The 25,601-nt window shown below is 54.7% G+C and overlaps 1 protein-coding gene across 1 annotated transcript in view; it reads left to right on the forward strand.

Annotated features, from left to right (window-relative positions):
- Nucleotides 1–22,465, forward strand: part of EPPK1 (epiplakin 1) — a 43,023-nt gene extending 20,558 nt beyond the window's left edge. Inside the window, exon 4 of the mRNA XM_055798888.1 lies at nt 19,523–22,465. Within this exon, the coding sequence (XP_055654863.1) occupies nt 19,523–22,465 (2,943 nt within the window). The remainder of the gene's footprint in view (nt 1–19,522) is intronic.
- Nucleotides 22,466–25,601: the final 3,136 nt, after the last annotated feature.

Genomic DNA, 25,601 nt, shown 5'->3' on the forward strand with positions numbered 1-25,601 from the left:
ACTTAGGGTAGGCTCTGATACTGGACAAAGCTGGCTGCTGCACGGTGGAGACACGGCCTTCTGCTCTGGGCTGGTATAACTATGACTGTCCTACCACCATCTGCATTACAAACATGGGGGAGCATCAGAAACACCACAATTCACTGAAAGTGCCAGAGCATAATGGGGAAGTTTTACAGCTCTCAGGCCTAGCCACACTCTGTACTGGGGTTAGTTCAGCTTCTTAACACACTGACCTGCAGACACTGTAATGCCATCTCCAGGGGGGCTTGATGATCTGGGCTCCTATGTAAATCAAGGGGCCTCATATTAATCTTCTACACTCCTGCTCTTTCCTAGAAATTGATTAGAAAATGCTTTAGCTGAAGCCAGGGTGGATGGCCAAGCTGTGTCTTTCACACTATCTAGCCTTGTGCATCTCTGCCTCTCAGAGCCCTGCACGCTGCTGCTGTGTAAGAGGGCTCACTACCAGCTGCTGCATGAGACAAAGCACCCAGCTGGATAGGCCCTTGCCCTGCTCCATCATAGCCATTCCTTTGTTTCTGCCCACATCCCTTGCCCACAGACTGTCTCCTCTCATTCAGTCTCTAGTTCCACATCTTTCAGCCTTCGCCATGCTTTTCACCTGGTCTCCAAGTGTCTCTGTTCATAGAATCACAGAATGACAGAATGGTTTGGGTTGGAAGGGACCTTAAAGATCATCTAGTTCTACCCCTCCATGCCCTATACCTTCACTAAACCACGTTGCTCAAAGCCCCATCCAGCCTGGCCTTGAAAAAATACCATTTAACTAAACCCAACTGAAAGCTAGTGGCTTATTTTTTATATATTCCACTAGGATATACAAAAGAAAAAGAACCAAGGGGAAACTCCATAGTATTCTGAAGTTCTCAGACTCCTAGCGCTGGGCCAGAGCATCATCTGCCAACAGCCAGCACCTCAAAGCTTGGTTGTTATCACCTTGTGGCACTGGATATGGAAAAAAGCCAGTCTCACATAGAGATCAGGAATGGGAGGAGGACTGCACAGGATAGAAAGCATGCACTAAGGAAAGGAAGATAGGGTAGGGCCTTGCAGCATGGGCCCAGCGCCAAAGCTTGGCTGCCTTCCCCACCATGCTGCTCTGTGCAAGGACTGTGCGGCGAGCAGCTCACAGCTCTCCCCAGCACATTAATAGCAGGCAGCACTGAAGCGTCATCTGGCAGCTGGAACAGCCTTCCCAGGCAGCATGGTAGCCTGGCCTGGGCTGCAGGCTACAGGGCAGATACGGAAGCAGGCTGGTTAGACAGTCAGTTCTTCCTCTGTCAGGGGAACAGGGGCTTCCATGGCCACATGGACCATCAGGGCTCACTTCAGGAGTTGTGTTAGACAGCCACGCACTTGAACAGCCAGGAGCTAACACTACCTCTGTAAGAAACTCAGTCCCAGGCAATGAAGCCTAATGGGAGTGTGATAGCAGTGATGGTCCTCCCTGACGAGGGATGCAGAGAGTGAGCTGAGGCAAAACAAACTTCGGGGCTTGTGATCTGGAGTCACATTGTGACTTGCCTGCAGGGCGGAGGTTTCTGGAAAGGCTCATAAGTGCTGGGGAGGAGACTGTGACCATGGACCCCACACAGAGGAAGATGAAGGAAAGAGGTTCTGGCATTAGAATGTGTGGTTCAGGCAGGAAGATGAAGGCCAGGCCTTCCATGACATTATTCCCTGAAGCAGGCCAGGTACCACGTGGAGGTCAGTCAGCTAATAAAGCAGACATAAATTCATAAAATGGGGCTGAGAAGCTGAAAAGATGTTATCATAGAAGTTTTGCATCTCCAAGCAAAGGAGAGGCCAAACTCACACCTGGTGAGGTGGGTGTTGGTGTCTTTTCCCCAAGTAGCAAGCAATAGGACAAGAGGAAATGGCCTTAAGTTGCACCACCAAAGGTTTAGATCGGATATTAGGAAAAATTTCTTCACTAAAAGGGTTGTCCAGTGTCACAGCACTCTCCAAACCATCAAGCTGCAATGAGGTCTTTTACCATCACAGATAGCATACTCTTCATGCTAGTCCCTCTGCTGCCTCCTCCTTGTCTCACCTGATCAAGGGCCCACTCTCTCTTCTCTTGCTTCTTTCTCTCTCTCTTCCTCGGCAGTTCTCTCTTTCTTGGCTACCCAACCTCTTAACAGAACAGCCACAGCTGCACCTTATCTACATCAGCCAACCCACCACCCCTGAGGCCAGCCCACAGTTGTATATTATCAAGGATAATTAATCCAGCTTCATTCCTCTACAGTCCAGCACTGGAACAGGCTGCCCAGGGAGGTGGTGGTGTCACCATCCCTGAAGGTATTTAAAAGATGTGTAGATGTGGCACTTGGGGATGTGGTTTAGTGGTGGGCTTGGCAGTGCTGGGTTAATGGTTGGGCTTGATGATCTTTAAGGTCTTTTCTAACCTGAATGATTTTATGGTGAAAACCAGAATGGAGAAAAGGAAAAGGGAGGAACCATTAAAAGAGGCAGAATCTTGTTTAAACACAATACAGGAAAAAAGTAGAGAACCAGGATACATATCTAGGGTTGAGGAACTGGAATGCCTCATCTTCAACAAAACACCAGCATGCCATGGGCTTCTTGCAAGGAGGCTCAGCAGGTGGATGCTGTGACACCAAATTACAAAATGCACAAGAACAGCAGAGGAAGGTGTGCTGGTGGCAGCATGGGGCCCTTATCAGAGAGCTTAGAGCTGGGTCAAAGTCGCAAGCACACCATCAGAGAACCCCGGACTGAAGTTCCAGCTCCAGGGAGCAGGGCAAGGGGAAGGTGAGCAGACAAAAATAAGGGGCAGTGGCTGGCTGTGCAGAGAGTGAACTAGGTAGATAGTGTCCTCTGCAGTCAGGAGGAAGGGCAGATCCTGAGAAGGGATGTAGAGGGGACATAAAAACATAGATGACATGGATAAGGCAAGCAGGGAACTAATATTTGTTATTTTCCATAAGAACTAGGTTGTGGAGAAACATCAGGAAAGATTTCTGCATGCAGCAGTTAAACCGTGGCAGTTGCTGCTGGGGTGTCATGGAGGCAGAAGCTGCAAATGCTCAAAGGAAAGAAAAGGCAAGAAAAAGTGATCCACCTTCTCAGTGAGGGGGTCACCAGTGGGGCCCAGAGGGATCCATGCTGGGAGCTGAGCTGTTCAACACATGAAGACATGGCCTGGGAAATGCTGTGAACAGTGAAGAAACAGATGGTATTAAATTATTCAGCTTAGTAAAGAAAAGTGCCAGCTGCAAAAACTGCAGGAAGACCAAGAAACATAGAGTGACTGGAGTTAAAATAGCAGATGTTCAAGGTAGGTAAAAAGGCACACAGAGGGAGAAGCAATCCTAGTGTCTGTGTACCCAGCTGTGAGTTGCCACCGGTCAGCAGCAAGAATTGTAACAGATTATTTGATGTGGGCTCAACAGCGGTCAGAATAAATCAAATGTTAGGATTAGGGAGGGAATGTGCCTGTGCCAGGGTAACATGCACAAGCTGCGTCCATCCAAAGGCACCACATCATACCCCGAGGGGAGACCAGGCTCCTTTGTGGAGCTGCAACCAGGATCTCTGCAGTGGCCCAGCTTTGGCGGTCAGTGGGGCTTTGGGGCTGTGAGGCAGAGTGGAAGGAGAGCACCTGCTCCTTTGAGGGTGTCTGGTCAAAGGAGCCATCAACAAGAACATACAAGAGCAAACCTGATAGGCAAATCATACGGGATGTGGCAGTGGGAACAAACCTGGCCAGTCACACCAATGGGTCAGTATGTGTGGAGTGAGAGGATGCTTATTTTTTTCTGTTGAGATGACAAGGAAATGGAAGGAGGCAAACACAGAGACATAAAACCTGACCAATAAGTGTTAACAAAGACAATAACCAGAAACAAATCTGATCAGTGGCATTAAGTGATGGGTTATGAAGAAACTGCAGGCACACTAGGACTTCATGGCTGGAACAGATGTAACCCTGAGGGTCTCAGCATCAGTAGCTGGAGGGGTCTCAACTCACTGGATCTGGGGAGGGTCCCACAGACTGTGTACCAAAAACCAGCTACTGAGGGGGACTAGCATGAGTGAGGGCTCCATGCTGATGGCTGAAGCGGGACCACAGGTCACAGTCCTTGTGGGACATGGGACCAGCACGTGTGCCGGCTGGTGGGGGGGCTGTAAGCATCTTCCCCAACCCTGGTGTGCATGGGGAGTGTGGGTGTGTGTTCACCAGCAAACATCAAACTGACCAGATGGTGAGTAGGGGACCCATGGGTGAGGATCTGGGCAGGTCTGTCAGGCAGGCAGAGGGGCTGTGTTGGTACTCGGGGTCCATGAGTGTGCGTGTGCTTGCAAACCCGGTCTCATGTCTGTGCCTGCAGTAGTGACCTGCTGCCTCGGCCAGTCCCAGAGGAGGAGGGGACATGGCTGCCTGTGCTCATGTGTGATGCAGGTCCTGTGCACGGGTGCTACTGATGGCAGCACCTTTTCTGTGGCAGGCTGTCTGACTGGCTGTGTCAGTGTCCTGTGTCTGTCTGTGTGTGTGTCTCTGGGATACATGTGCAGTGTTGCTGCTGGTTGAACCTGCAAATGAGAGGGCAGCAGCCATGTCCCTCATTCTGTACAGACACCCGAGGTGGGCTCCAGCAGCTGGGCAGGACCATACTGGGTGGTACTGGGCTGCAGTGACCAGGCTAGAAATGACAGCCACTCCAGTCATCCTATAGCAGGTATTTTCATGCTCGCAAATAGGGGTTCCAAGCAGATGCCCAGTGGCTGGTGGGGCAGTTGGCAGGATGGTGCAGGGACGCTGCTGGGACTGGTGCTGACGGCGGTGCTGTCTGTCTGCACACCAGCTCTGGCTCTGTTTCCACCTGTGCTGGGAGCTGCCTCTGGTGCCTTTGGGTCCACTGGAGAGCACAGCTGGCATGGACATAGCAGAAGTCATAGCTGTTGTCATGACAGTACCCAGTATCTCTGCTGGGGGCTTCTTGAAGACCCAGCAGCAATGTTCTCAACACATTGCAGGATGCACGTTCCTGCAGACTGGTGCGCAATGGATGCCTCAGCCCAGAGCTCAAGACGGCAGATGTTGCCATCAAGGTCTGGGACTGCTAACAGTGCCTGGGGCATCTGAGCAGGCTGTGCACTATCAGGGAAAATGGGGAGAAGATTTACAGGGTATTCACAGAGACCTGGGGCCAGGATCTGGGATGCTGCAGAGAGGCTGACCAGATTTGTCCAGCCCTCAGACTGTTAGCACTTGCTTCCCTTTCACATGAGCACCAATGACATTGCCAGGAGTGACCTGGAGGATATCAGCAGTGGCTACAGAGCTCTGGGAGCAAGGACTTTGCCCAACTTCAGGAAGGAGCCTCATGCAGTTAACAAAGGGAAACCCCAAGTCCTGCCCCTGGGGAGGAACAGCCCCAGGCGCCAGCGTGGGCGGGCTGGCCTGCTGGAAGGCAGTTTTGCAGAAAAAGACTTGGCTGTCCTGGTGGACAAGCTAAACATGACCCAGCGATGTGCTCCTGCAGCAGAGAAGCCACCAGCCCCCTTGGGCTGCATTAAGCAAAGCATTGCCAGCAGGTTGAGGGAGGTGATCCTTCCCCTCTGCTCAGCACTGGTGAGGACACACCTGGAGTACTGGGTCCGGTTCTGGGCTCCCCAGCACAACAGCTGTGGACTACTGGACACAGTCCAGCAAATGTTCACAAAAATTATGAAGGGACTGGAGCTTCTCTCCGTTGAGGAAAGGCTGAGAGAGCTGGGACTGTTCATCCTGGAGAAGAGAAGGCTCGGGGTCATCTTGACAGCATATATAAATACCTGAAGGGAAGGAATGAAGAAGATGGATCTTGTCAATGGTACCCAGTGACAGGAAAAGAGGCAAGACAGGACAGGAGGTTTTCTCTGAAAAACAGGAAACACTTTTTTACTGTGATGTGGTCAAACATAGACACAGATTGCCCAGAGAGGTTGCAGAGTCTCTATCCTTGGAATTACTCAAAACCCAACTGGACATGTTCCTGAGCAACCTCAGGACATCAGGCTGGTTGTGGCTGACCCTGCTTTGAGCAGAGGGGATGGATCTCCGGATGTCCCTTCCCTCCCCTTGGAGGTTATCGACACTGCATGAACACAGCCCTGAGCAATCTGATCTGATCGGACCTGCTCTGAGCTGGACCAGACAGCCTCTGAAGCTCTCTTCCAACCAAAATTATTCTATGACCCTGATTTTCTGGTTTTTGGTGTTTTTGGTGTTTTTTTTTTTAAAGAGTAGAATGGACTGTGTAGTTCCAGCCTCTATACCTCACCTGCCCATCACCAAGGGCCATGCCTTCCAGCCCAAGCATGGCAGTGTTCTTGTTGCTCCAGGACATGCCACAGCCTCATCTGGCCATCTTCTCCTCCACCTGGGCACCAGTATGGCCCTGCTCACCACACTGAAACAGTGCCTTGCAAGAGACACTCAGTCCAGGAACACGCCCAGACAATAATTAACAATTATTGTTGATAATTAGGCATGAAAACTGCAAAGATGACCATCACACCCACCTTCCTGCCACATCCTACTTCAGGCTTGAGGGCCCCATTATCTGGGAACATGATCGAAGTTGGTGGCCTTTCTTGGGAGGCCAGCTCCCACTGGCCTCTTTTCAGCTGCCTGTTCAAAGCCTCTCCTCCCTTTTTGTCTGTTTTACCCTTCATGGAAGCTTGACTTCGTCTTTCCCAATGGCAAATGGGCATAGCTGCTGTCAGGTCCCCAGGCAGCCAGCTACATTGCTGGGCATAACATCCAACTACATTGGCCGCAGCACGGTGCCCCTGCGGCCGCTGCATGCCCTGGGCTGGGAGACCTGTGTCGTGCCGTGGTCCAGTGCACCACGCAGGAATGGTGCTTGGCTCCAGCAGCACCCGGAGCTGGACCCTGGGACCAAAGGGTGCTAAGCTGTGGCCTCCAGGAGATCAAAGCACCCACCAGCAGCCAGCCAGGCGTGCCTGTCCCCTGCCTGCCTCCGGAGCCTGTGTAAGTTATCCTCTGTGGCATGCTGCCTCCTGCGCTGCCTTCCTCCCCCACCTTCATTCCTGGTCCACCCAGTCCTCTTCCCCTGAGCTCCCAGCTGTCTTGTCCCCCTGTCTCACTCGCCATCAGATCTCCAGCCCTGCAGTATGCACCTCCCCATACACTGGCAGCATTTCCCACACACTGACCTATTGGCCACCACCATTAGGTTCCTGGCTGCAGCCCAAGGCTGCACGTTTGCTGCACAGCTTTGTGCCTTCCCAGAGCTGTCCTCCTCTTGGCCAGGGAAGGTCCAGAGATACTACCCCCTCAGCCATTCTGCTGCCTCCCAAGCCCCTTGGAGCTCTCCCCAGCCCCATTACAGGGTGAATCATGGTCTCTTCTGGTCTTTCACCTGAAGCCCAGGTGTCACAGCCCCCTGAGTGCTCCCTGGCCCCTGCCTATAGGGACTGCCTCCACACCAGGACTTCTCTGGTGCTGGATACCCACCTCGCAGGACAAGAACTAAGTGAGTCAGCTGGGAGCCATGAGCCATCTTGCACCAGCATCCCACCACCTCTCCCTCACCAGGGCACAGCAGCTTCTGTGTGGGACCAGGTTCCCCCACCCAGCTCAGCTGCACGCTTGGCAATGCTGGACCACCCTTGCTTGGCCAGTCCTGACAGTAGCACCCACTGGCAGCTCCCTGTCCCCTGCAGGCAGGGCTCGTAGCCCTGACCAGCTACATGCAAGCCACCCCTACTGACCCCATGCCACAGTCTATGGGGGCTGTGCTTACCCCTTCCCTCCCACCCTGGAGCTCACTGCTTTTGCCCCTTCACTGGCCAAAGCCAACAAACCATCAGGCTCTGGGGGGTGTTCTGTGACCTCAATATACCCAAGCAGCAGCCCCAATAGTGCCCCGATGGCACATCCGAGGATCAGCTGCTGGCAGAGCTGGAAGAGGTAAACATGAGAACTGAAGGCCCTGCTGATGGTGCAGAGGGGTAGGGATGAGTCTCCTGCCTGCCCACAGCCAAACGCAGAGCTGCTGGGGAAGCCCTGCGTGCCATCTGGTGGAGAGGTGCAATCAGGTCACCCTGTGCCCCAGCTCTCCGTGGCACAGTGAGCCCCATGTCCCAGAGTGCCTCTTGGATTTCCAAGCTCCTGGCAGAGGAACATGAGCTTCTGCTTTGTGCGCAGCCCTGGTGGGCACATTCAGGGGATGCTTGGCCAAGCACCATGAACTGCAGCAATCAGAACAGTGGCTGCAAATCCCCAGAGTCATATGTCTGCATCTGATCTGGTGCATCACCCATCGTTGTCTGGGCATCCTGCTGTGCTGCACAGGTGGTGGTAGGCTCAGCAGGAGGGAGCGTGTATAGGCTCAGCCAGCCCGAAGCCAGAGCAGTCCTGTTATGGGGGGACATTTATCAAGCGATGATCTCTAGAGCGGGATTTTTTCCTTGCTGCTCTCAGCAGGCTGTTCTGCCAGCAACCACCATCCATTATCTGTGTCCGAGGAGCAGGGGAGGGAAGACAGATGCTTGACTCTCAGAGAAGAGCAGCAGAGCTGCATTGTCTGCCAGCTGGGAGATGGACCGAAGGGCAGACCCCACCAGCTATGTTCAGCTCTGCACATTCCAGTTGTGCCCCAAGGTTGGCTCTGCAGCCATCCCGACAGCCAAGGCTCTGCACTGCATGGGCTGCAGTGTGTCAAGGGGCCTCACGGCCCCCACCGGAGCAGGAGCTGCATAAGCAGAGCACTGTGCCTGTGCCATCTCCCAGTGTGCCTTCGGGGAAAGACAGGAGTACGTATGGAGAGACCTGGGCAGGTCATTAAGTATATATCCTTCCCCTCGCTGTGCCTGGGAGCTGTGGAGAGAAACTCCTGTGCCAGGAAGCTGGGGAGCCAAAGGATAAGCAGGTTCCCTGGAAAGGGTGCAGGAAGCATGGCACACCCCTGGCACAACCCCAATGCCTCTAGCTTATCTTCCTCCCTGCCCCTGCTGCAAGCCAGGTGGCCTGAAGCACCAGCAAAAGTCTCGTCGATCCCTGTTTCCCAGGAATCACGTGTCAGGGTAGAAGATGTTTGAGAGTTCCTTTCCCACAGAGATCAGAGCTGTGCAATCACGTATCTCCTAGACAGAATTAAGAGGATTTTTGTCTTTTCTGTTTGCTCATGGTTGCCTGCCTGTGCCCATCCCTTGGGTGCTGGGCTAGGGTGGTTCTTTGTGGTTTTTGAAAGAGGACATTTTTGTTATTCTTCCCTTCAAAGGCACATTGCATTGCTCAGCTCAGCTAGCGAGAACAGGCAGAGCAGGCGTGGCAGCGTGAGGTACCTGCAGTCAAGGTGTAGTTCCTCCTCAGGTCCAACACCGCCGGCTCACACAGCTCTGCAGGTCCCGAGTCAGCTGCATACCTGCCAGGAGCACCCACACAGCGCATGGGTGGCTCCCACGCCTCAGGATGCCTCTGCCTCTGGGAATCCCAGTGCTCGAGCTCCACACCGTGGGTCGCACCAGGCAGAGGTGCATTGGGTGCTGCTGTTTTTCTCTGGTTAATGCTGTCCTCTGCTATGTAGAGGAGCTGCCCATGCAGGGACGTCCCCAGAGGGCTGCTTGAGCACAGGGGACATCCCTCTCTACATCAGCCACGAGGCTGCTGCCTGTTCTGTGCATCACCTTCCACAGCGATCCCTGAACCACTCTGTGCCAGCTGCCATAAGTCCAGCTGCATGGCTGCAGGGACCGACACTCCTTGGACCGGCTGGAAGGGAGTCATGTCAGCATCCAGGCTCTGGCAGAGGACGTTTCCCAGATCAGATGCTGAAGGAAAACAACACTCCCCAAATATTCCGGTGCTGAAGCATCCTTGAGAAAACCATCTCCCAGCTCTCTGATGTGGTTCATGGCTGCTTCAGCCAAGGACACCTACACCTTCCGGCAGGTGAGGCAGAGCCACCAGGCTGCAGATACCCGAGTCCAGGCGTCTCCATGCCAGGCCTCCTGGGAAGCTGCAGGACCAGCTGGTGAGTCACTGAGCTCAGCGGAGGACAGGGGCATCCCATGGGTCTGCATCCTGGCTTTGCTTTCTGAAAAGCTGTAGTGAGGGGCAGCTAGAGAGGTGGAGGCAGAGCATATCTGCATTTCAGACACTCCCAGAGACCTGCACACTCACCTGATTTTTTCTTTACTTCTTTTCAGTGTAAAGGCCATTTGCCCTTTTAATACCTGACTTCATATATATATGTATATGTATGTATAAAAATAGGTTTGAGGCTAGACTGATACATCTGGCTGCAGCTGGGTGGCAGCCCTGGCAATCCAGTGCCACATACATGGATCCTAATGTGACACAAACTCCCCAGACAGTGATGCTGCCCTGCCTTCTGCTGAGTGCATTATGTGCAGTCACTTGAAGACGCGCACAGCCCATCGGCATGGAGGCACAGAGCACTGGTAGGTGCTGCAGCAGCTTATTCAGGGTTTTGCAGGCAGTCCAGCTCCGGCTGCCCAGGCAAGACCCCAGCTGCAACAGCTGCTGCACTTCTGCTACTCCCAGCCTCTCCCACGGCTGTTTGCATACCTGCCAACCGCATCCCCTGTGTCTGAGCGAAGGGGAAGGGTGGCAGCCAGTTGCCAAGTCACTAAATAAGAAGGTGGTTTCTCCAGAGATCCCCTGAAACTAAGTGATGTCAGTGTTCCTCTTCGAGATAATCTGAGTGCAGTTTCATTTGTGTTCTCACAAATATCCAGCTCCTGGCAATTCAAGGAAAGTGAAATGTAAAGTCATTGTGTTTCGGCTTGTAAACCAAAATAGGATCTGCTGCCTGCTTCAAAAACCATCTGATCATATTCAAATCACAAGAGGTACAGTGCCACCTTACAGTGGCACATCAGCTGTCTCGAAGAGAAAGAAGATAAAATGGGTAAAGCAATCAGCGCTGCTCAGTGAGGACACTGGTTTCCAAATTACTCAGAGGTATTCCACCAGCACTCCTGCAGACGGCGCAGCCAAAGTGAGCGCACAGAGTGCGCACCCCTAAGGTGGTCCATGCCACCTGCCTGCCAAGAGACCTGGAGCAGCAAGACTGCAGGTGACCTGAAAGATCTCCTCTTTAAGAAAGATCTCCAGGACTGGGTGCAGACTGGGAGCAGGCCTAAGGAACAGCTTTCCCATGGAACGGACAACTGACATGCCATCTTCCTTCCGCTGTTCTTCTCTTTCTGAGGTTGCAGGTCATTGCCAGTTTTGCAGTTAGGACTCCGTGGTCAGGAACAACCCCCTTGTTTGCTTGTGAGGCCTCATGGTCAGCAGTACTTGGCTGTAGCTGCTAATGCCTAGTGTTGGAGGTGGGCTGGTGCCTTCCAGTGCTAACAGAATGGGGAATGGGCCCCATGGCATCAGTGTCATCAGGTGTGCTGGGCTGACCCTGTTTGGATGCTGGGTGCCTACCAAGACCGCTCCACCAATCCCCTCCTCAGCTGGACCAGGGAGAGAAAACATAATGAAAGGCTCATGGGTTGAAATAAGGACAGGAAGAGATCACTCAGCAGCTACTGCCACGGGCAAAACAGACTCAGCTTGGGGAAATCAGTTTAATTTATTGCCAATCAAAATCAGTGTAAGGTAATGAGAAAATAAAAACTAAATCTTAAACCCTGCCACTCCTCCCCTCTTCCCAGGCTTAACCTCACTCCTGAATTCCCTGCCTCGTCCCTTCTCCCATGGGACACAGTCCTCCATGAACTTCTCCAACCTGAGTCTTCCCATGGGCTGCGGATCTTCACGACCTGCTCTGGCATGGGTTCCTTCCATGGGCTGCAGGGGGGGGATCTGCTCCCCCGTGGGCTCCATGGGCTGGGGGCACAGCCTGCCTCGGCGTGGGCTCTCCACGGGCTGCTGGGGAATCTCTGCTCCAGTGACTGGAGCAACTACTCCTCCCCTTCCTCCTTCACTGACCACCATCACTGCCACCATCACTGATGGGCTCATCACGCCTGGTCCCTCTTGGAGCCGGCTGGCGTTGGCTCCATCAGGCATGGGGAAAGCTTCCAACAGCTTCTCACAGAAGCCATGCCTGCAGCCCCCCTGCTACCAAAAGCTTGCAAACTCCATACAGTGGATAAGATGCTGGTGATGCTCCCAGGTGGCAGACAGACAGATGGGAGCCCTCCTTTAAAGGGAGGGTCTCATGTCTAATGATGAGTGCCAGGAGCAGGGGGAAGGGATGGAGGCAGCACAGTTGCACACACACACAGGCACCGGCTGCACAGCACTCCAGCTAGGCTCTGCCTCGCTGGGCAGTGTCCAGTGTCCCTGTGCCTTAAACACACCAGAAAACAAAGCAGAACAGCTATGGGAACGGGGTTGAGAGGATTTCAACCCAAAACACAGAGGCAAAAAAATGGGCCAGGAGGAGATACACACCCTGTGTGTCTGACAGCAGGTGGCCAAAGCAGTGAACGAGCTTGATGGGACCAAGGTTTGGCACAGAGCACACATGCAAACCTGTGCTTGAGGACCAAGGTTTCAGCTCTGCAACGCAGGGATTGGCATTTATGAAGCTGAGAGGCTCAGTGCAGTCTCTGTCTTGCTCCCTTTCCCTGGGGAAGGCGTGCAGGTGCTGGAGTCACCCGTGGGACGCAGGAATGGCCACCTGCCTGGAGATGCACTTGTGGGCACCCTTTTTTTTCATCAGGCATTCTTGGGGGGGTGGCAGAGGAGCAGGTGAGCCCTGGGACTATAGAAGGCCAGCTAGTCCTGTGCCACTGAGTGCAGCCCCCTTGGTGGCTCCAGGAGCTGGCAGACACGGGGGCTCAGGCACAGGGCTCACCTGCAGCATCACCCTAATCTCCTGGGGAAACACTTCTTGGATACAGCAAAGTTCAGCTTACTCTAATCCACCTCCAAAAAGCCTTTGTCATGGCCTCAGAGAAGATCATGAAAGAAGTAAGCTGCTTCAGGGTTGAAAAGAAAAAGGGTTGTCACATCCCAGAAACAGGCTAGGAGTAAGGAGAGAAGCATAGGATTGAATGTGTGGTTCTTGTCAGGAAGAGGGATCCCTGTTCTCTGCTAAAGAGGGGACAACTTGGGAGCGGGGTCAAGGTGAGGCACCGGCATTTCCACGTAATGCAACCCTCTTCAAGCCATCTGGTGTATGTGAGGAAGGTGAGGCTGCTCTGAGACCTGCACGTGCAGGAGGAGGTGACGTTCAGGGCTGATTCACTGCAAGTGATGTTTATGTGTAGCTTGGGTCACCCCAGCTGCCCCAGGCAGCCAAGGGATAGCAGGTCCATGCAGCTGGTGGTTGCTTTGTGGGTACATCCTATGGGAGACATGTACAAGTGGTCAGAGGAGTCATGCTTTGGGCTCTGGCGAGCATCATGATGTGCTCTGCACAGCTATAACGGGAGCTGGGCTCCAGTTCAGCAGGAGGAATTCATTGTGGGGAGATAAATCACAGCCTCTATTTCAACAAATGCAAAGTAATGCACCTTCAAGGGAAGCCACCAACTACCAGCACTTCAGAGGTGTCTAAACGAGCTGGGCCAGCTTCATATAGTGGTCCAGTGTCACTTGTACAGCTCAGAGGAACATCCTGCTTGGCCATGGTCAGTGCTGTGCCATGCCTGAGGAATGTGGGGGGGACCAATGCAGAGCAACTCAACTCTGCCCTGTGGTGCTCATCTGGCCAGGCTGCGCAGGGGGTCTGTGCTGCACAGAGCAGGCTGCTGAGAGGACAGAGAGATGGGATCCTCCTGCCTAGCCCAGGCCAGGTACCCTTTGCACCCCCTTACACTCTGCTCCTGGCAAGGATGCACCCCAGAAAAAAACTTTTGCTGTAGCCCAGCCGGAATAGCTGAACCTGCAGCGAAATGCAATTAGTAAAGTTTCAATTATGAAAAGCAACATAAGCAGGCTGAAAATAGATGTCACTTGAGGAGGGGCTTCTGAGGATGAAGTAAAGACAACAGAAATGAGTCCTGTGTCCACCTTCACTTCTGCGAACAGAGGGACCTCCTGCCCAGGTGTGTTCCCCAGAGCCAAACCGACCTTAGTGAGTCAGAGGGAAAATGTCTCCGTGTGCTGATCATCCAGTCTGGCAAGCACCTACGCAGGCAGGAATGTGCACCCAAAGCAGGACACCCAGGGAAGGAAGGGCAGGGGCAGGCAGCACCTCCTCCGCACACGGGATACGAGTCTCCCACACCTACATGGGGCCAGAGCCACACCAGCACGCACAGTCACACACCCCTGCATATGTGCAGCTGCACAAGTAGGCTCACCCAAGCATGTATACAGTCCCTTGCATACACACTGTCACATGTGCACACACTTGCACGGTCACCCACCTGCAGGGTCACACAGGAGCACATACAGTCACACGCAGAGGCACAGACACAGGTGCAGGTTGATGGGAGCACATACACAGTCACAGATTCACTCAGCCACAGTCAACACCCAAGCACATACAAAGCTACAGAAATGATTGCACACCAGGACAGTCCCACCAAAACCACTCTTGTTCTGGAAGCAGGCACCAGGTGAGCCTGTTCACCAGAGCTGTGGCTGCAGGGATGTTGTCCATCCTACGCTGACACAGAAATGGACCCAAATAGGGACTGAGCTTCAGCCCTACTCAGCCCAAAGCTGCCCAGAGCCATGAGTAAGTATGTCTCTGCCAGCTGGCCGGCTGGTGCAAGCCCTCTGCAAGCAAGTGGTTGACCGTGTGTCCCAAGCTTCCGGGCAGGGGCTGGCCCTTCCTGCTCACCAGAAGCATGAGAGGTTTCCATCCTGTGGCTGCTTCAGCTGGAGGCACTAACCGCCCACTCCACGCACTGAGAACGACACCAGCAGCCACCAGAGCTCTGGTTCCTGCACGGTCCCAGGCGTGGCCATCGCGAGGGACAGGCTCGGCCTCTGTCCTGGCTGGGGAGCAGGGATAGCTGCAGGAGGGTGGCTGCAGCTCCCCAGCCCAGCCAAGGGACTCGGCCAGAGCAAAGCCAAGTTGAATAAGCCCAGATCTGCGGAGAACTCCACGGCAGCCAGGAGCACGGGCAGGGCAGTCCACAAGCAGTCGTGCTGGGCACCTGTCAGAAGAAGATGGTGACAGAGAGTTCAAAAGCATCACCGTGCCTCTGCACCCTCCACAGCCATCGCTCACCCAAGCTCCCGTGAGAGACATGCCTCACATCTCGCACTGGGGCCAGTCACTGTGCCCCAGCCCCTGCCACCCTACCTGGGCGCCTGGGTCTGGGGCTGCCATGTCGCTGTGCTGGGGGGGTCGGGTGTCTGTATTTCAGCTGTGCTCCTGTATTTCAGCACAGGGCAGGGCCACTGTGTCATCCCCAGGGGCGGGGAAGGGAAGGATTTAAATCGGGCGCTTGCCTCTGCTGCTCATCCTGGCTGAGAGGCGGAGGGAGGAGGAGGAGGACCAGAGCCTGCCAGGGAGCCAGCTGCTCTGGATACATCTCCAGCAGGTAGGACAGAGCCCATGTGGAGAGGGCACCAGGGCTACCACCCGGCCTTGTTTCAGCACGGCACCCTCTGTGCAGATCCCAGGGGGCTGCAGGGGATGCGGGGACCTTGTCTCTACTCCAAAACCTAGTGTTTAGAGGGCAGTTGCTGAGGCCCAGGGGACTGGTGAGCAGGAGCTCTCCGGCCAGGACCCAGCCCTTTCCAAGAAGGGACAAAGTGACAGAGTGGCACCAGGACTGGATGGAGATGCTGCTCTTTCTTTGTGTCCTCAACACTTCAGTTGAGCAGATAAGGACGTTGGATATGGGAGGGAAGCAGCCAGAGCTATTCGACCTGCCTGAGCCTGCAGGCACCTGAGACAGGAGGCTGCTGACTTGCATGGTGGGTCTTGGCCAGGAGCCTGGCGGCAGGAGGCTGCAAGGCCAGTGCCAGGCTGGGGGGGGCTGACGCGATTTCCCTCCCTGGGACGCAGGCAGGTCTTGGGACCACAGCACTGTCAGGCCACCCCTGCCTACTCTGACTGGAAAACCACTTTCACTGGGACTTCTTGGGCTGGGCTGCTGCGACAGCTTGAAAGGACAGCCAGCTCCTGCCCCGGGAGCTGTGTGTGCAGCCAAGCCCCAGCATCAGGAGGTCTGATTAGAGACCAGTTAATGATAGCTTGCAGTTGGGCAATGTCTTTCCAGTATAGGGTGTTTACACGACATCAATGTCCTACATAGGTGTCGCCTGCTCCAGGGTGTGACACAGCACTCCGCTTTGTCCCAGGCTGAGTGCCACCCCAGCAGGCAGCACAACCAGCCCATCACCTCCCGGGAGGTTTCAGCTGCATCAGTGGAATCAGGCAGGGGAGGGCAGAGAAGCTGCTCTCTAGGGCTGGAGCCACAAGGCTGACCAGAGCTGCTGGCTGTAGAAGAGCCTGAAGCCATGGGCAGGATCCTCAAAGAGGCAGGGGCTGGTCTCTAACTGCTGGGATAAACCTCTCCCCAATCGCAATCCATTTACACCAGCATCAATCCAATATTTAAACGGATCAAAAGCAATGACTCAGAGACTTTTAGGCCAGTTAGGTAAACAGTTGGAGAATTAAGCTGTGACCCTGATAATGAGTTAAACATATCATTAATGTCAGTCACTGTAGTTTATGGGAGATGGGTGTTCCTAAAGAAATGTTTTGGGTTTCATTTTTGCTGTTTTTACAAGACTGTGGCCTCATCACCATGCAATGTTGTAGATGCTGAAAGTTTACAGGGCTTCCAGAAGAGACCAGGTGACAGTATGTGAGACATCCCTTGAGAAGTACTACGTAGACACAAAATGCATCCAGCTCATGAAATCCACTGAGCTGAAAATAGTCAGAGGATGACATAGAAACCAGGGAAATATTACACACATTGCCCTATTTTCGTCTTTCCCCTGTTGTTCATTTATGGTTCAAGATGGAAACAAGACTCTGGACTACACAGATCCTTGGCCTGACTGCATGGCTATTCTGATGTCTGCTCAAGAGCATGGCTGCCTTCCTCTGAAATGCTTCAGACAGCGCAACTAGCATCTTGGTTAAGGGTGCTGCATTTTTTTAGGGGTGAGGGGGTGAGGGCACCCACTGGATTGATTGTGACTGGTCACACTAATTACAAAGTACATGCCTGAATGGGAGAGACCACTACAAGCAGCCACTTACAGCAGGCTCCCTGAGGTACCTGCTCTTAGTCCCCACTGCTGTCTAATCTTTGGGTTTTTATATATATATGTAATTTTATCTACCATTTTACCTACATAACAATTAGCTAATGACACAGACTGACTATTCATGACCTTTCACAGCACAGGAGCTAGAAGCTCCCAGTGAAAATACTTTTCCTGCAAAGTGTGATTAAATCACAGGCCTTGTTGCCCCAGGATGTTGTAGAGGTTGACACCAGACCTGGACTTGCAGACATGACTGCATAGGTCCGTGGAGGACAGCCTGTGGTGGCTACAGACAGTAGTCCACGGCAAGCCCAACCCAGGATGCCCGGAGGACTGTGTGCCAGAGGGTTCAGCCAGAGAATCTCTCTCTACTATCCTGTTCCTAGAGCAGTTCCCTTAAATATCTGGAGAGAGCACCTTTGCCCTGCTGCAGAGAGCACTTTCAGTCAGACAAAACCTCCCATTGACTCTGTCCCAGTTGCTGGAACTGGCTATAATGGTCCCTGGGACGGGGTGTGGCACCAGCCCACTAGGCCTCCTGTGAACATTGCCCATGTGCAGTTTAGAAGTCAGCATGGGCCGGGATGGTGCCAGCACACCTGTGGCCACAGCCCCCAGTCTGGGACGACAGAAGAATGTAACAAGTTAGGGGCTGGGGGCTCTGCCAACCCAGTGGCCTTAGACCAACAGAGACGCAGGCACATCCCAATTGCAGCAGAAACTGAGAGGTCTCTGCCAGCTCGGATCCACTGCTGCATGGGGATCAGCCACTCATTTGTCGCTAAGACCATTCCCACGTCCTGTGTCACAGAACCACAGGACGGTGGGGGCTGGAAGGGGCCTCTAGAGACCATCTTGCCTAACCCCCTGCAAGAGCTGGCTCTCCTCAAGCAGGTTGCACAGAGTCATGTTCAGGCACGTTTGAATGTCTCCAGAGAAGGAGACTCCACAGCCTCTGGGCAGCCTGTCCCCGTGCTCTGTCACCCTCAAGGGAATGAAGTCTTTACTCATATTCAGATGGAACCTCCTGTGTTGCAGCTTGTGCCTGTTGCCCCTTGTCCTGTCAATGGGCATCACTGAAAAGAGCCTGGCCCATCCTCTTGACACTTGCCCTTAAGATATTGGTAGACATTGATAAGATCCACTCTCAGTTTTCTCCTCTCTATGCTGAACAGCCTCAGCTCTCTCAGCCTTTCCTCATAAGGAAGATGCTCCAGTCCCCTCATCATCTTCGTAGCTTCTACTGGACTCTTTCCAGTAGTTCCCTGTCTTTCCGTGTCATGCCAGGGTGGTGTGGGATCACACAGCAAGAAGAAAGATCTCCATGGACAGCCATGAGTCAGGCTGTACCTGCCACCCTGCTCAGTGCTGGCAGTGTCCCACCACACTCACACCCTGCCTGTGACCAGCACAAAGCCAGGCATCATGATGGTCTAAGTGAATAAGAGCAGAAGATGACTTTGCAGCACTAGCCAGCACTTCTCTGCAGCTGGATAGTCGCTGGTGGCAGTGTTATCAGGAAGTCACTGCTGTTTGTTGGCACGACCTGTGCTTGTCAAATGACCACCAGCTAAATCTGCCAGCCCCAGGGCAGCACAGGAGCTAGTACTGATGAATCAGGGAGGTGAGCAGTGGCCATGCTTCTTGCTGGTGCCCTGTGGCACCAGCCCAAAAGTGAGCAGTGTCACACGAACAGAAGGGGAAGGTCATAGAGGCCACAGGTTTGAGGCAGTATCTGGCTCTGGAAGAGCAGGCAGATCCTTGAGGGCCCGGAGTGGGACCAAGTTATTCATGCTGCTGATACCATGCTTCTTTGCAGAGTACCAGTCTCTCACTAAACCTGCTACTCTGTGACACAGCCCTCAAACCTCTCTGCTTGCAGGTGTCAGAGGTGCTGGTTAGTTTCGTTTCCCTCATCTGCTCTCTCTCATACCATTATTTGTTTTCCTGCCCTGAGTGCAAGAGCTTTTTGGCATAGGTGGCAAGCCTGGTTGCAACCAGCTGCACAGAGAAGTGTAGAGCCCACCACTGCAGCGGGCAGGTGCACAGCATGCTGAACAGGCAAATGCACCAGCTGGGCTGTCACTGCTGCTTCCAGAGAGCTCTTATCCGCTGTTCAAAAGGGAGCTGGACAAGGGGCACTCTTGGCCCTGAGATTGCTGCTGAGCAAGGAGGATGACAGCAAAGCCCCAGACCCCGCTCCAAGCTTCTCTCTGGGCTCCTGCTACCACATCCAGGGAGATGGCTTTCTTCACACACACCATGAAAACTGCACAAGAACCTATGTCTTACCAATTTATTTCTTTCTCTCTCCTCAGAAAACACGGTGCCCCACGGTAGCAAGGTTATTCCCCAAAGACAATGCAGAAGATGAGTGGATCCCCTCAGAACAACAAGTCAAGCAACATGGGAAGTAACCTGCTAGATATGGGTGAGGGTGGGAGCAGCTTCATAGCTGGAGTCTTCATCCAGACCATGAATAAGAAGATGAGTATCTATGATGCCATGATGAGGGGGCTCCTGACACCAGGCACGGCCCTGGTGCTGCTGGAGGCGCAGGCTGCTTCAGGGTTCCTCACCGACCCTGTGAAGAATGAGAAGCTGTCGGTGAAAGAGGCGCTGACTGCAGGACTCATAGGCAGAGATTTTTATGAGAAGCTCCTGTCGGCAGAGGGGGCCGTGACAGGGTACACAGAGCCATACACAGGACACAAGATCTCCCTCTTCCAGGCCATGAAGAAAGAGTTCATCGTCAAGGAGCATGCTATCCGCCTGCTCGAGGCCCAGATCGCCACCGGCGGCATCATCGACCCCGTGCACAGCCACCGCCTCCCCGTGGAGGTGGCCTACAAGCGTGGCTACTTTGACCAGGAGATGTGTCAGTTTCTTTCTAACCCCAAGAACCAAACAAGAAGTTGCTTCGATCCCAACACACATGAAAACCTGACTTATACACAGCTCCTCCGCCGCTGCGTGCCCGACCCGGACACGGGGCTGCTTATGCTGCATGTGATGGACAAGGGCTCCGTGCTCTACCAGCTGAACAAGGATGCCCGCAAAGCCCTGCAGGACGCCCGCACCACCCTCAGCGTGGGGCTCTTCCAGGGCCAGAGCGTCACCGTCTGGGAGCTCCTCTTCTCCCGCTATATTCCTGATCACCAGAGAGAGGAGCTGTTGAGGAAATACAAGGCGGGGACGGTCACCATCCCGGAGATGATCACCATCCTCACCACCATCATCACCAGGGCAGAAACGGAAAAAAGGGATCTGAGCTCATCCACAGTTATACCCAACAACGAGGTGAGAACATCACAACCAGTTCAGGATACACAGTCCCAGGAGCAACAGTTGAGAAAGTCCTTAAAGTCTGCAACCATCTATGTCACTGCTGGTGAGTTCCAGGGGCAAAATATTTCCTTGCTTGATCTGCTCTTTTCCAAATACATCCCTCAAGGGAAGCGGCAGGAGCTGCTGGAGCTGTACAGAGCAGGGATACTGACCACAGAACAGGTGGCTACTGTGGTCACCACCATCATAAACAGAACAGAATCTGCAAATGCCATGCTCATGGCAAGTGCCAGAAGTCCACACAAGGCGGTGACAAGAGCAGAGGAAAATGGAGATGATTTTTCAACACAAGATGAACAGCTAGATAACATCTTGAAGTCTACCACCGTTGATGTGCCAGCTGGTGAGTTCCAGGGGAAGGAGGTCTCTGTGTGGGACCTGCTCTTCTCCGACTACATCCCTGAGGAAAAAAGGCAGGAACTCCTGGAGCTGTACCGTGAAAGGGTATTAACTGTGGAGCAGATGATAACTGTTGTCACCACTGTCATTAAGAAAAAAGAAACTACAAGCAGAAAATTCCTAATTGCAGACAAAACTTCTGGCAAGGACACTGTGTCAGCAGCAGAAGAGAAGGAAGACGACTCCACCAAAGAAGAACCATGGGAAACAGCCTTGAAAACCACAGTTGTTGATGTAGAGGTTGGAGAGTTTCAGGGCCACAAGGTATCTGTGTGGGACCTGCTCCACTCCAAGTACATCCCCGAGGAGAACAGAAAGGAGCTCCTGGAGCTGTACCAGGCAGGAGAGTTAACCCTTGACCAGGTGAAAACCATTGTCAGCACTATTGTAACCAAGGCAGAAGCAGCAAGGGCAGAGCAACTGGCAAATGCGAGTGGTCCAAGAGCAGAGTCAACAGTCGCAGAAGCTGAGCACACCTGCCGGCAGGACAGGACCTGGGAAGAGACCCTGAAGTCCACCACAGTTGAGATGTCAATGGATGAGTTCCAGGGGAAGGAGGTCTCTGTGTGGGACCTGCTCTTCTCTGACTACATCCCTGAGGAGAAAAGGCAGGAGCTCCTGGAGCTGTACTGTGCAGGGACATTGGCCTTGGAGCGGTTAATAATTGTTATCACTGCTCTCATTAAGAAAAAAGCATCTACAGGCAGGAAATTCCTAATTGCAGTCAAGACTTCTGATAAGGACACTGTGTCAGCAGAAGAGAAGGAAGACGACTCCACCAAAGAAGAACCATGGGAAACAGCCTTGAAAACCACAGTTGTTGATGTGGAGGTTGGAGAGTTTCAGGGCCACAAGGTATCTGTGTGGGACCTGCTCCACTCCAAGTACATCCCCGAGGAGAACAGAAAGGAGCTCCTGGAGCTGTACCAGGCAGGAGAGTTAACCCTTGACCAGGTGAAAACCGTTGTCAGCACTATTGTAACCAAGGCAGAAGCAGCAAGGGCAGAGCAACTGGCAAATGCGAGTGGTCCAAGAGCAGAGTCAACAGTCGCAGAAGCTGAGCACACCTGCCGGCAGGACAGGACCTGGGAAGAGACCCTGAAGTCCACCACAGTTGAGATGTCAATGGATGAGTTCCAGGGGAAGGAGGTCTCTGTGTGGGACCTGCTCTTCTCTGACTACATCCCTGAGGAGAAAAGGCAGGAGCTCCTGGAGCTGTACCGTGCAGGGACACTCACCATTCAGGAACTAGTCAGCACCACCAGCAGTATTGTGACAGACAGCAAAGAAAGGCATCTTGCAACCCTTCCCCAGCAGACAGTGGATCTCCTCCAGTCTGAGGGCTCCTACATTACTTTTGGCCCATTCCAGGAGCAGAGGGTATCAGTGTGGGAGCTCCTCTCCAGCAAGCAAGTCTCCGAATACAAACGAGAGGCACATCTCGACACTTATGGCACAGGAGGGCTGACCGTGAACAAGATCACCATCACCACTACTGTCATCATAGGCCCACAGCACAAGAAAAGACACCACTAGGACCACTAGCATCACCCACCCCAGAAGAGGAGTGAGCTCATGGAGTAGGCATGGCCTGGGCACTTCTGAGAGTTTGCTTCCCACGTAACTCAGTTGAGGGCAGGAACAAGCAGTGACAAACCTGTGTGCAGAATGGGGCGGGCGCTGGTTAAACTCCTTGCTGTCTCAACTACTACTTTGCTGAGATTTCTTTTGCCCAACAGAGTTTTCCTGGTGGCATTGTGGGGAGGGTCCAGGAAGGCTTGTGCCTGCAGCTTTATGCCGTGCACACACAGGCACTGACAAAGAGAAATGCAGGGCCAGCACCCCAGTCAGATGGGTTGGAGGCTGCCACAGATGGGAGCAGGCAGAAACCCCAGTGCAGGAGCTGCAGGCAGCACAACTGGCAGCCCCAGAAGAGCTGCAGAGGGACAGACAACCTCTGCTCAGGATAGCCGGGACGCTGGCCCTGATGAACAGTAAGCAGCAGGGGCAGCACATGTGGCTGTGGTCTCCCATGGGACATTTAGCTCTGACCTGTCATTCAGCTCTGCTGCTGCAGGCTGGGGTCATGGGGGGCTGCTGGGCTGCTGGAGCTCACTGCACGTGAGCACTGGCGGGGAGAAGGGTGCTGGTGCCAGGGCTCTGATGCCTGCAATGGTGATAGGCTGCTGGGTGTACTCGCAGGAGCGACAGTGCTTCTGCAGAGTGAGGACACCACATGCAGGGCAGGACTGCTCCCATGTATGCCAGGGGAACCCTGAGTCACAGAATCACAGACTCACAGAACCACAGAATGATTGGGGTTGGAAGAGACCTCTGGAGATCATCTAGTCCAACCCCCTGCCCAAGTAGGTTCTCCTTGAGCAGGCTGCACAGAGCTGTGTCCAGGTGGGGTCTGAATGTCTCCAAGAGAAGACTCCACAGCTTCTCTGGGCAGCCTGTTCCCATGCTGTGTCACCCTCAAGGGAAATAACCCTGTGCCCATGAATGCCACTACCCATCACAGAGGGAGAAGCACCCATGGGAGCACCCCCATGCTGCTCAGTGGGGGAGTGCAAGTGTGGTTCCCTGCCACACACCCCTGCGTGCACGCACAGAGCCATGGGGACGGAGGTGTGTGCCACAGAGCTGTGCATGCATGTGCTGCAGAGCCATGTGCCACAGTCACACACACACGTGTGCACAGAGCCACAAGTGGGGCTGGCCAGGCCATGCCCTAGGGAGCCCCGTGCTGGGGGGGTGGTGGTGCCAGAGGGGGCACAGGGAACAGCCTGCGGGGTGTGTGTCTATGTGCATGTGTGCGCCTGTTACCGGGCTCTCTGTGTGTCTGTGTCTCTGTGTTTCCTCGCGCGGCCCCATCTGTCTGTGTGTCCCTCCCCCCGTGTCTGTGTGTGTCCGTGTCTGTGTGGTCCGTGTCTGTGTGTGTCCGTGTCTGTGCCCACATCTGTGCCTGTGTGTCCATGTGTCTGTGTGTGTCCATGTCTGCGTGCCCAGGTCCGTGCCTCTGTGTCTGTGCACCAATGCGTGCCGGTGTGTCACCCAGGCTCTCCTGCCTGTGACACCGCGTGTAAGACAGCTGCTGCCCCCTGCCGGCACGGTGTCCCAGAGACACGGTGGCCGAGCCCTGAGCCGGGCCCTCAGGAGAGGCCGAGCCCTGAGCCAGGTCCTGAGCCTGCGGGAGCCCTGAGCCAGGGCCTGAGCCGAGCCCTGAGCCTGCCTGAGCCCTAAGCCGAGCCCTGAGCCTACCCAAGCCCTGAGCCGAGCCCTGAGCCTGCCTGAGCCCTAAGCCAGGCCCTGAGCCCTGAGCCAGGCCCTGAGCCAGTCTGAGCCCTAAGCTGGGTCCTGAGCTAAGCCCTGAGCTGAGCCCTGAGCTGAGCCCTGAGTCGAGCCCTGAGCCTGACCCTGAGCCTACCTGAGCCCTGAGCCTGCCTGAGCCCTTCGCCAGCCCAAGCCCTGAGCCAGGCCCTAAGCCAAGCCCTGAGCTGGGCCCTGAGCCCTGGGCCTGGCCCTGAGCTGGGCCCTGAGAGGGCCTGAACCCTCAGCCTGTCCCTTAGGCAGGCCGAGCCCTCAGCTGGGGCCTCAGCCATGCCTGGGCCTCAGGCTGCGGACTCACGGCTGCCCCACACCACCTTCCTGGCAAAGCTGCTCTCCACCTCTGCACCCCATCCTGCCTGGCACGGCCGTGTCAGTCCCACGCTGGTGGAGGCCTGGCTGCCTCACAGCCCACCTGCAGCCCTGGTGCTGCTCAGCCAGGGACGCAGCTCTGCCCAGCAACACCTTGCACCGCCTGCGGAGACAGGCTGAGCCTCAGACCAGCACCACTTGCTACCTGCTCCCAGGCCGAGGACCCCCAGCATGGCCCCCTGGTCCATGCCCCTACAGTGGATCCCCCCAGCCTGGCCCCCCCAGGATGAGTCCCCCTAGCCTGGGCCCTCCCTGGCCCAAGGCACCCTGAGGCCCTCCAGGGTTCCACAGACTCCCGTACAGCATGGGGCCTTTGGGGCCTCCACAGTCTAAGGTGCACAGCTCCAGCCCTGACCAGGGCACCCAGGCCTGGCCCTGTCTTGTCGTCCTGTGGGGTCTCATCAAGCCACCCAGCAGGTCCCCACAGACACCCGCCTGAGGCACCCATGCCCATGGGCTTGGTCCTGAGCATGGCACGGCCTCCCTGCTGCCCCCTGCTATGCACACAGGGCCGTGGCACTGGGGCCAAGGGGCTCCACGGGGCTCTGGTACACACAGGGTTGTGTGCCCCAGCCCTGTGAGCCCTAACTTGAGATGGGGAGCGGCACCCCACTGAGCTGCAGGGCTTTGCTCTGCTCTGGAGCTCACACACCACACCATACGTACTGCCTTGTCACCTTTCCGCTCACAAGGGGACAGGGAGGATGCAAGCCAGTCCTTTAGCCAGGGACAGACTTCCCAGGGATGAGCCCCACCAGGAGATCATGCTGCCCCAGGGGATGGTGACATGTTTTTGGGGCCTGCTCAGCTCCTGAAAGCTGCAAGGGCTGTAGCCCCCCCAAGAGCTGCGGGCAGGTTCAGCCATCCTGCTGGGCACGTGGCCTGTGGTCTGGCTGGCACATGGCCAAAGCCACAGTAAGCATAGCCCACAGGGAGAGGCTAAGGGGCACTCCTGGATGCACCCATGGTG

Source organism: Falco peregrinus, chromosome 3, assembly GCF_023634155.1.
Source record: "Falco peregrinus isolate bFalPer1 chromosome 3, bFalPer1.pri, whole genome shotgun sequence".
NCBI classification, from domain to species: Eukaryota; Metazoa; Chordata; class Aves; order Falconiformes; family Falconidae; genus Falco; species Falco peregrinus.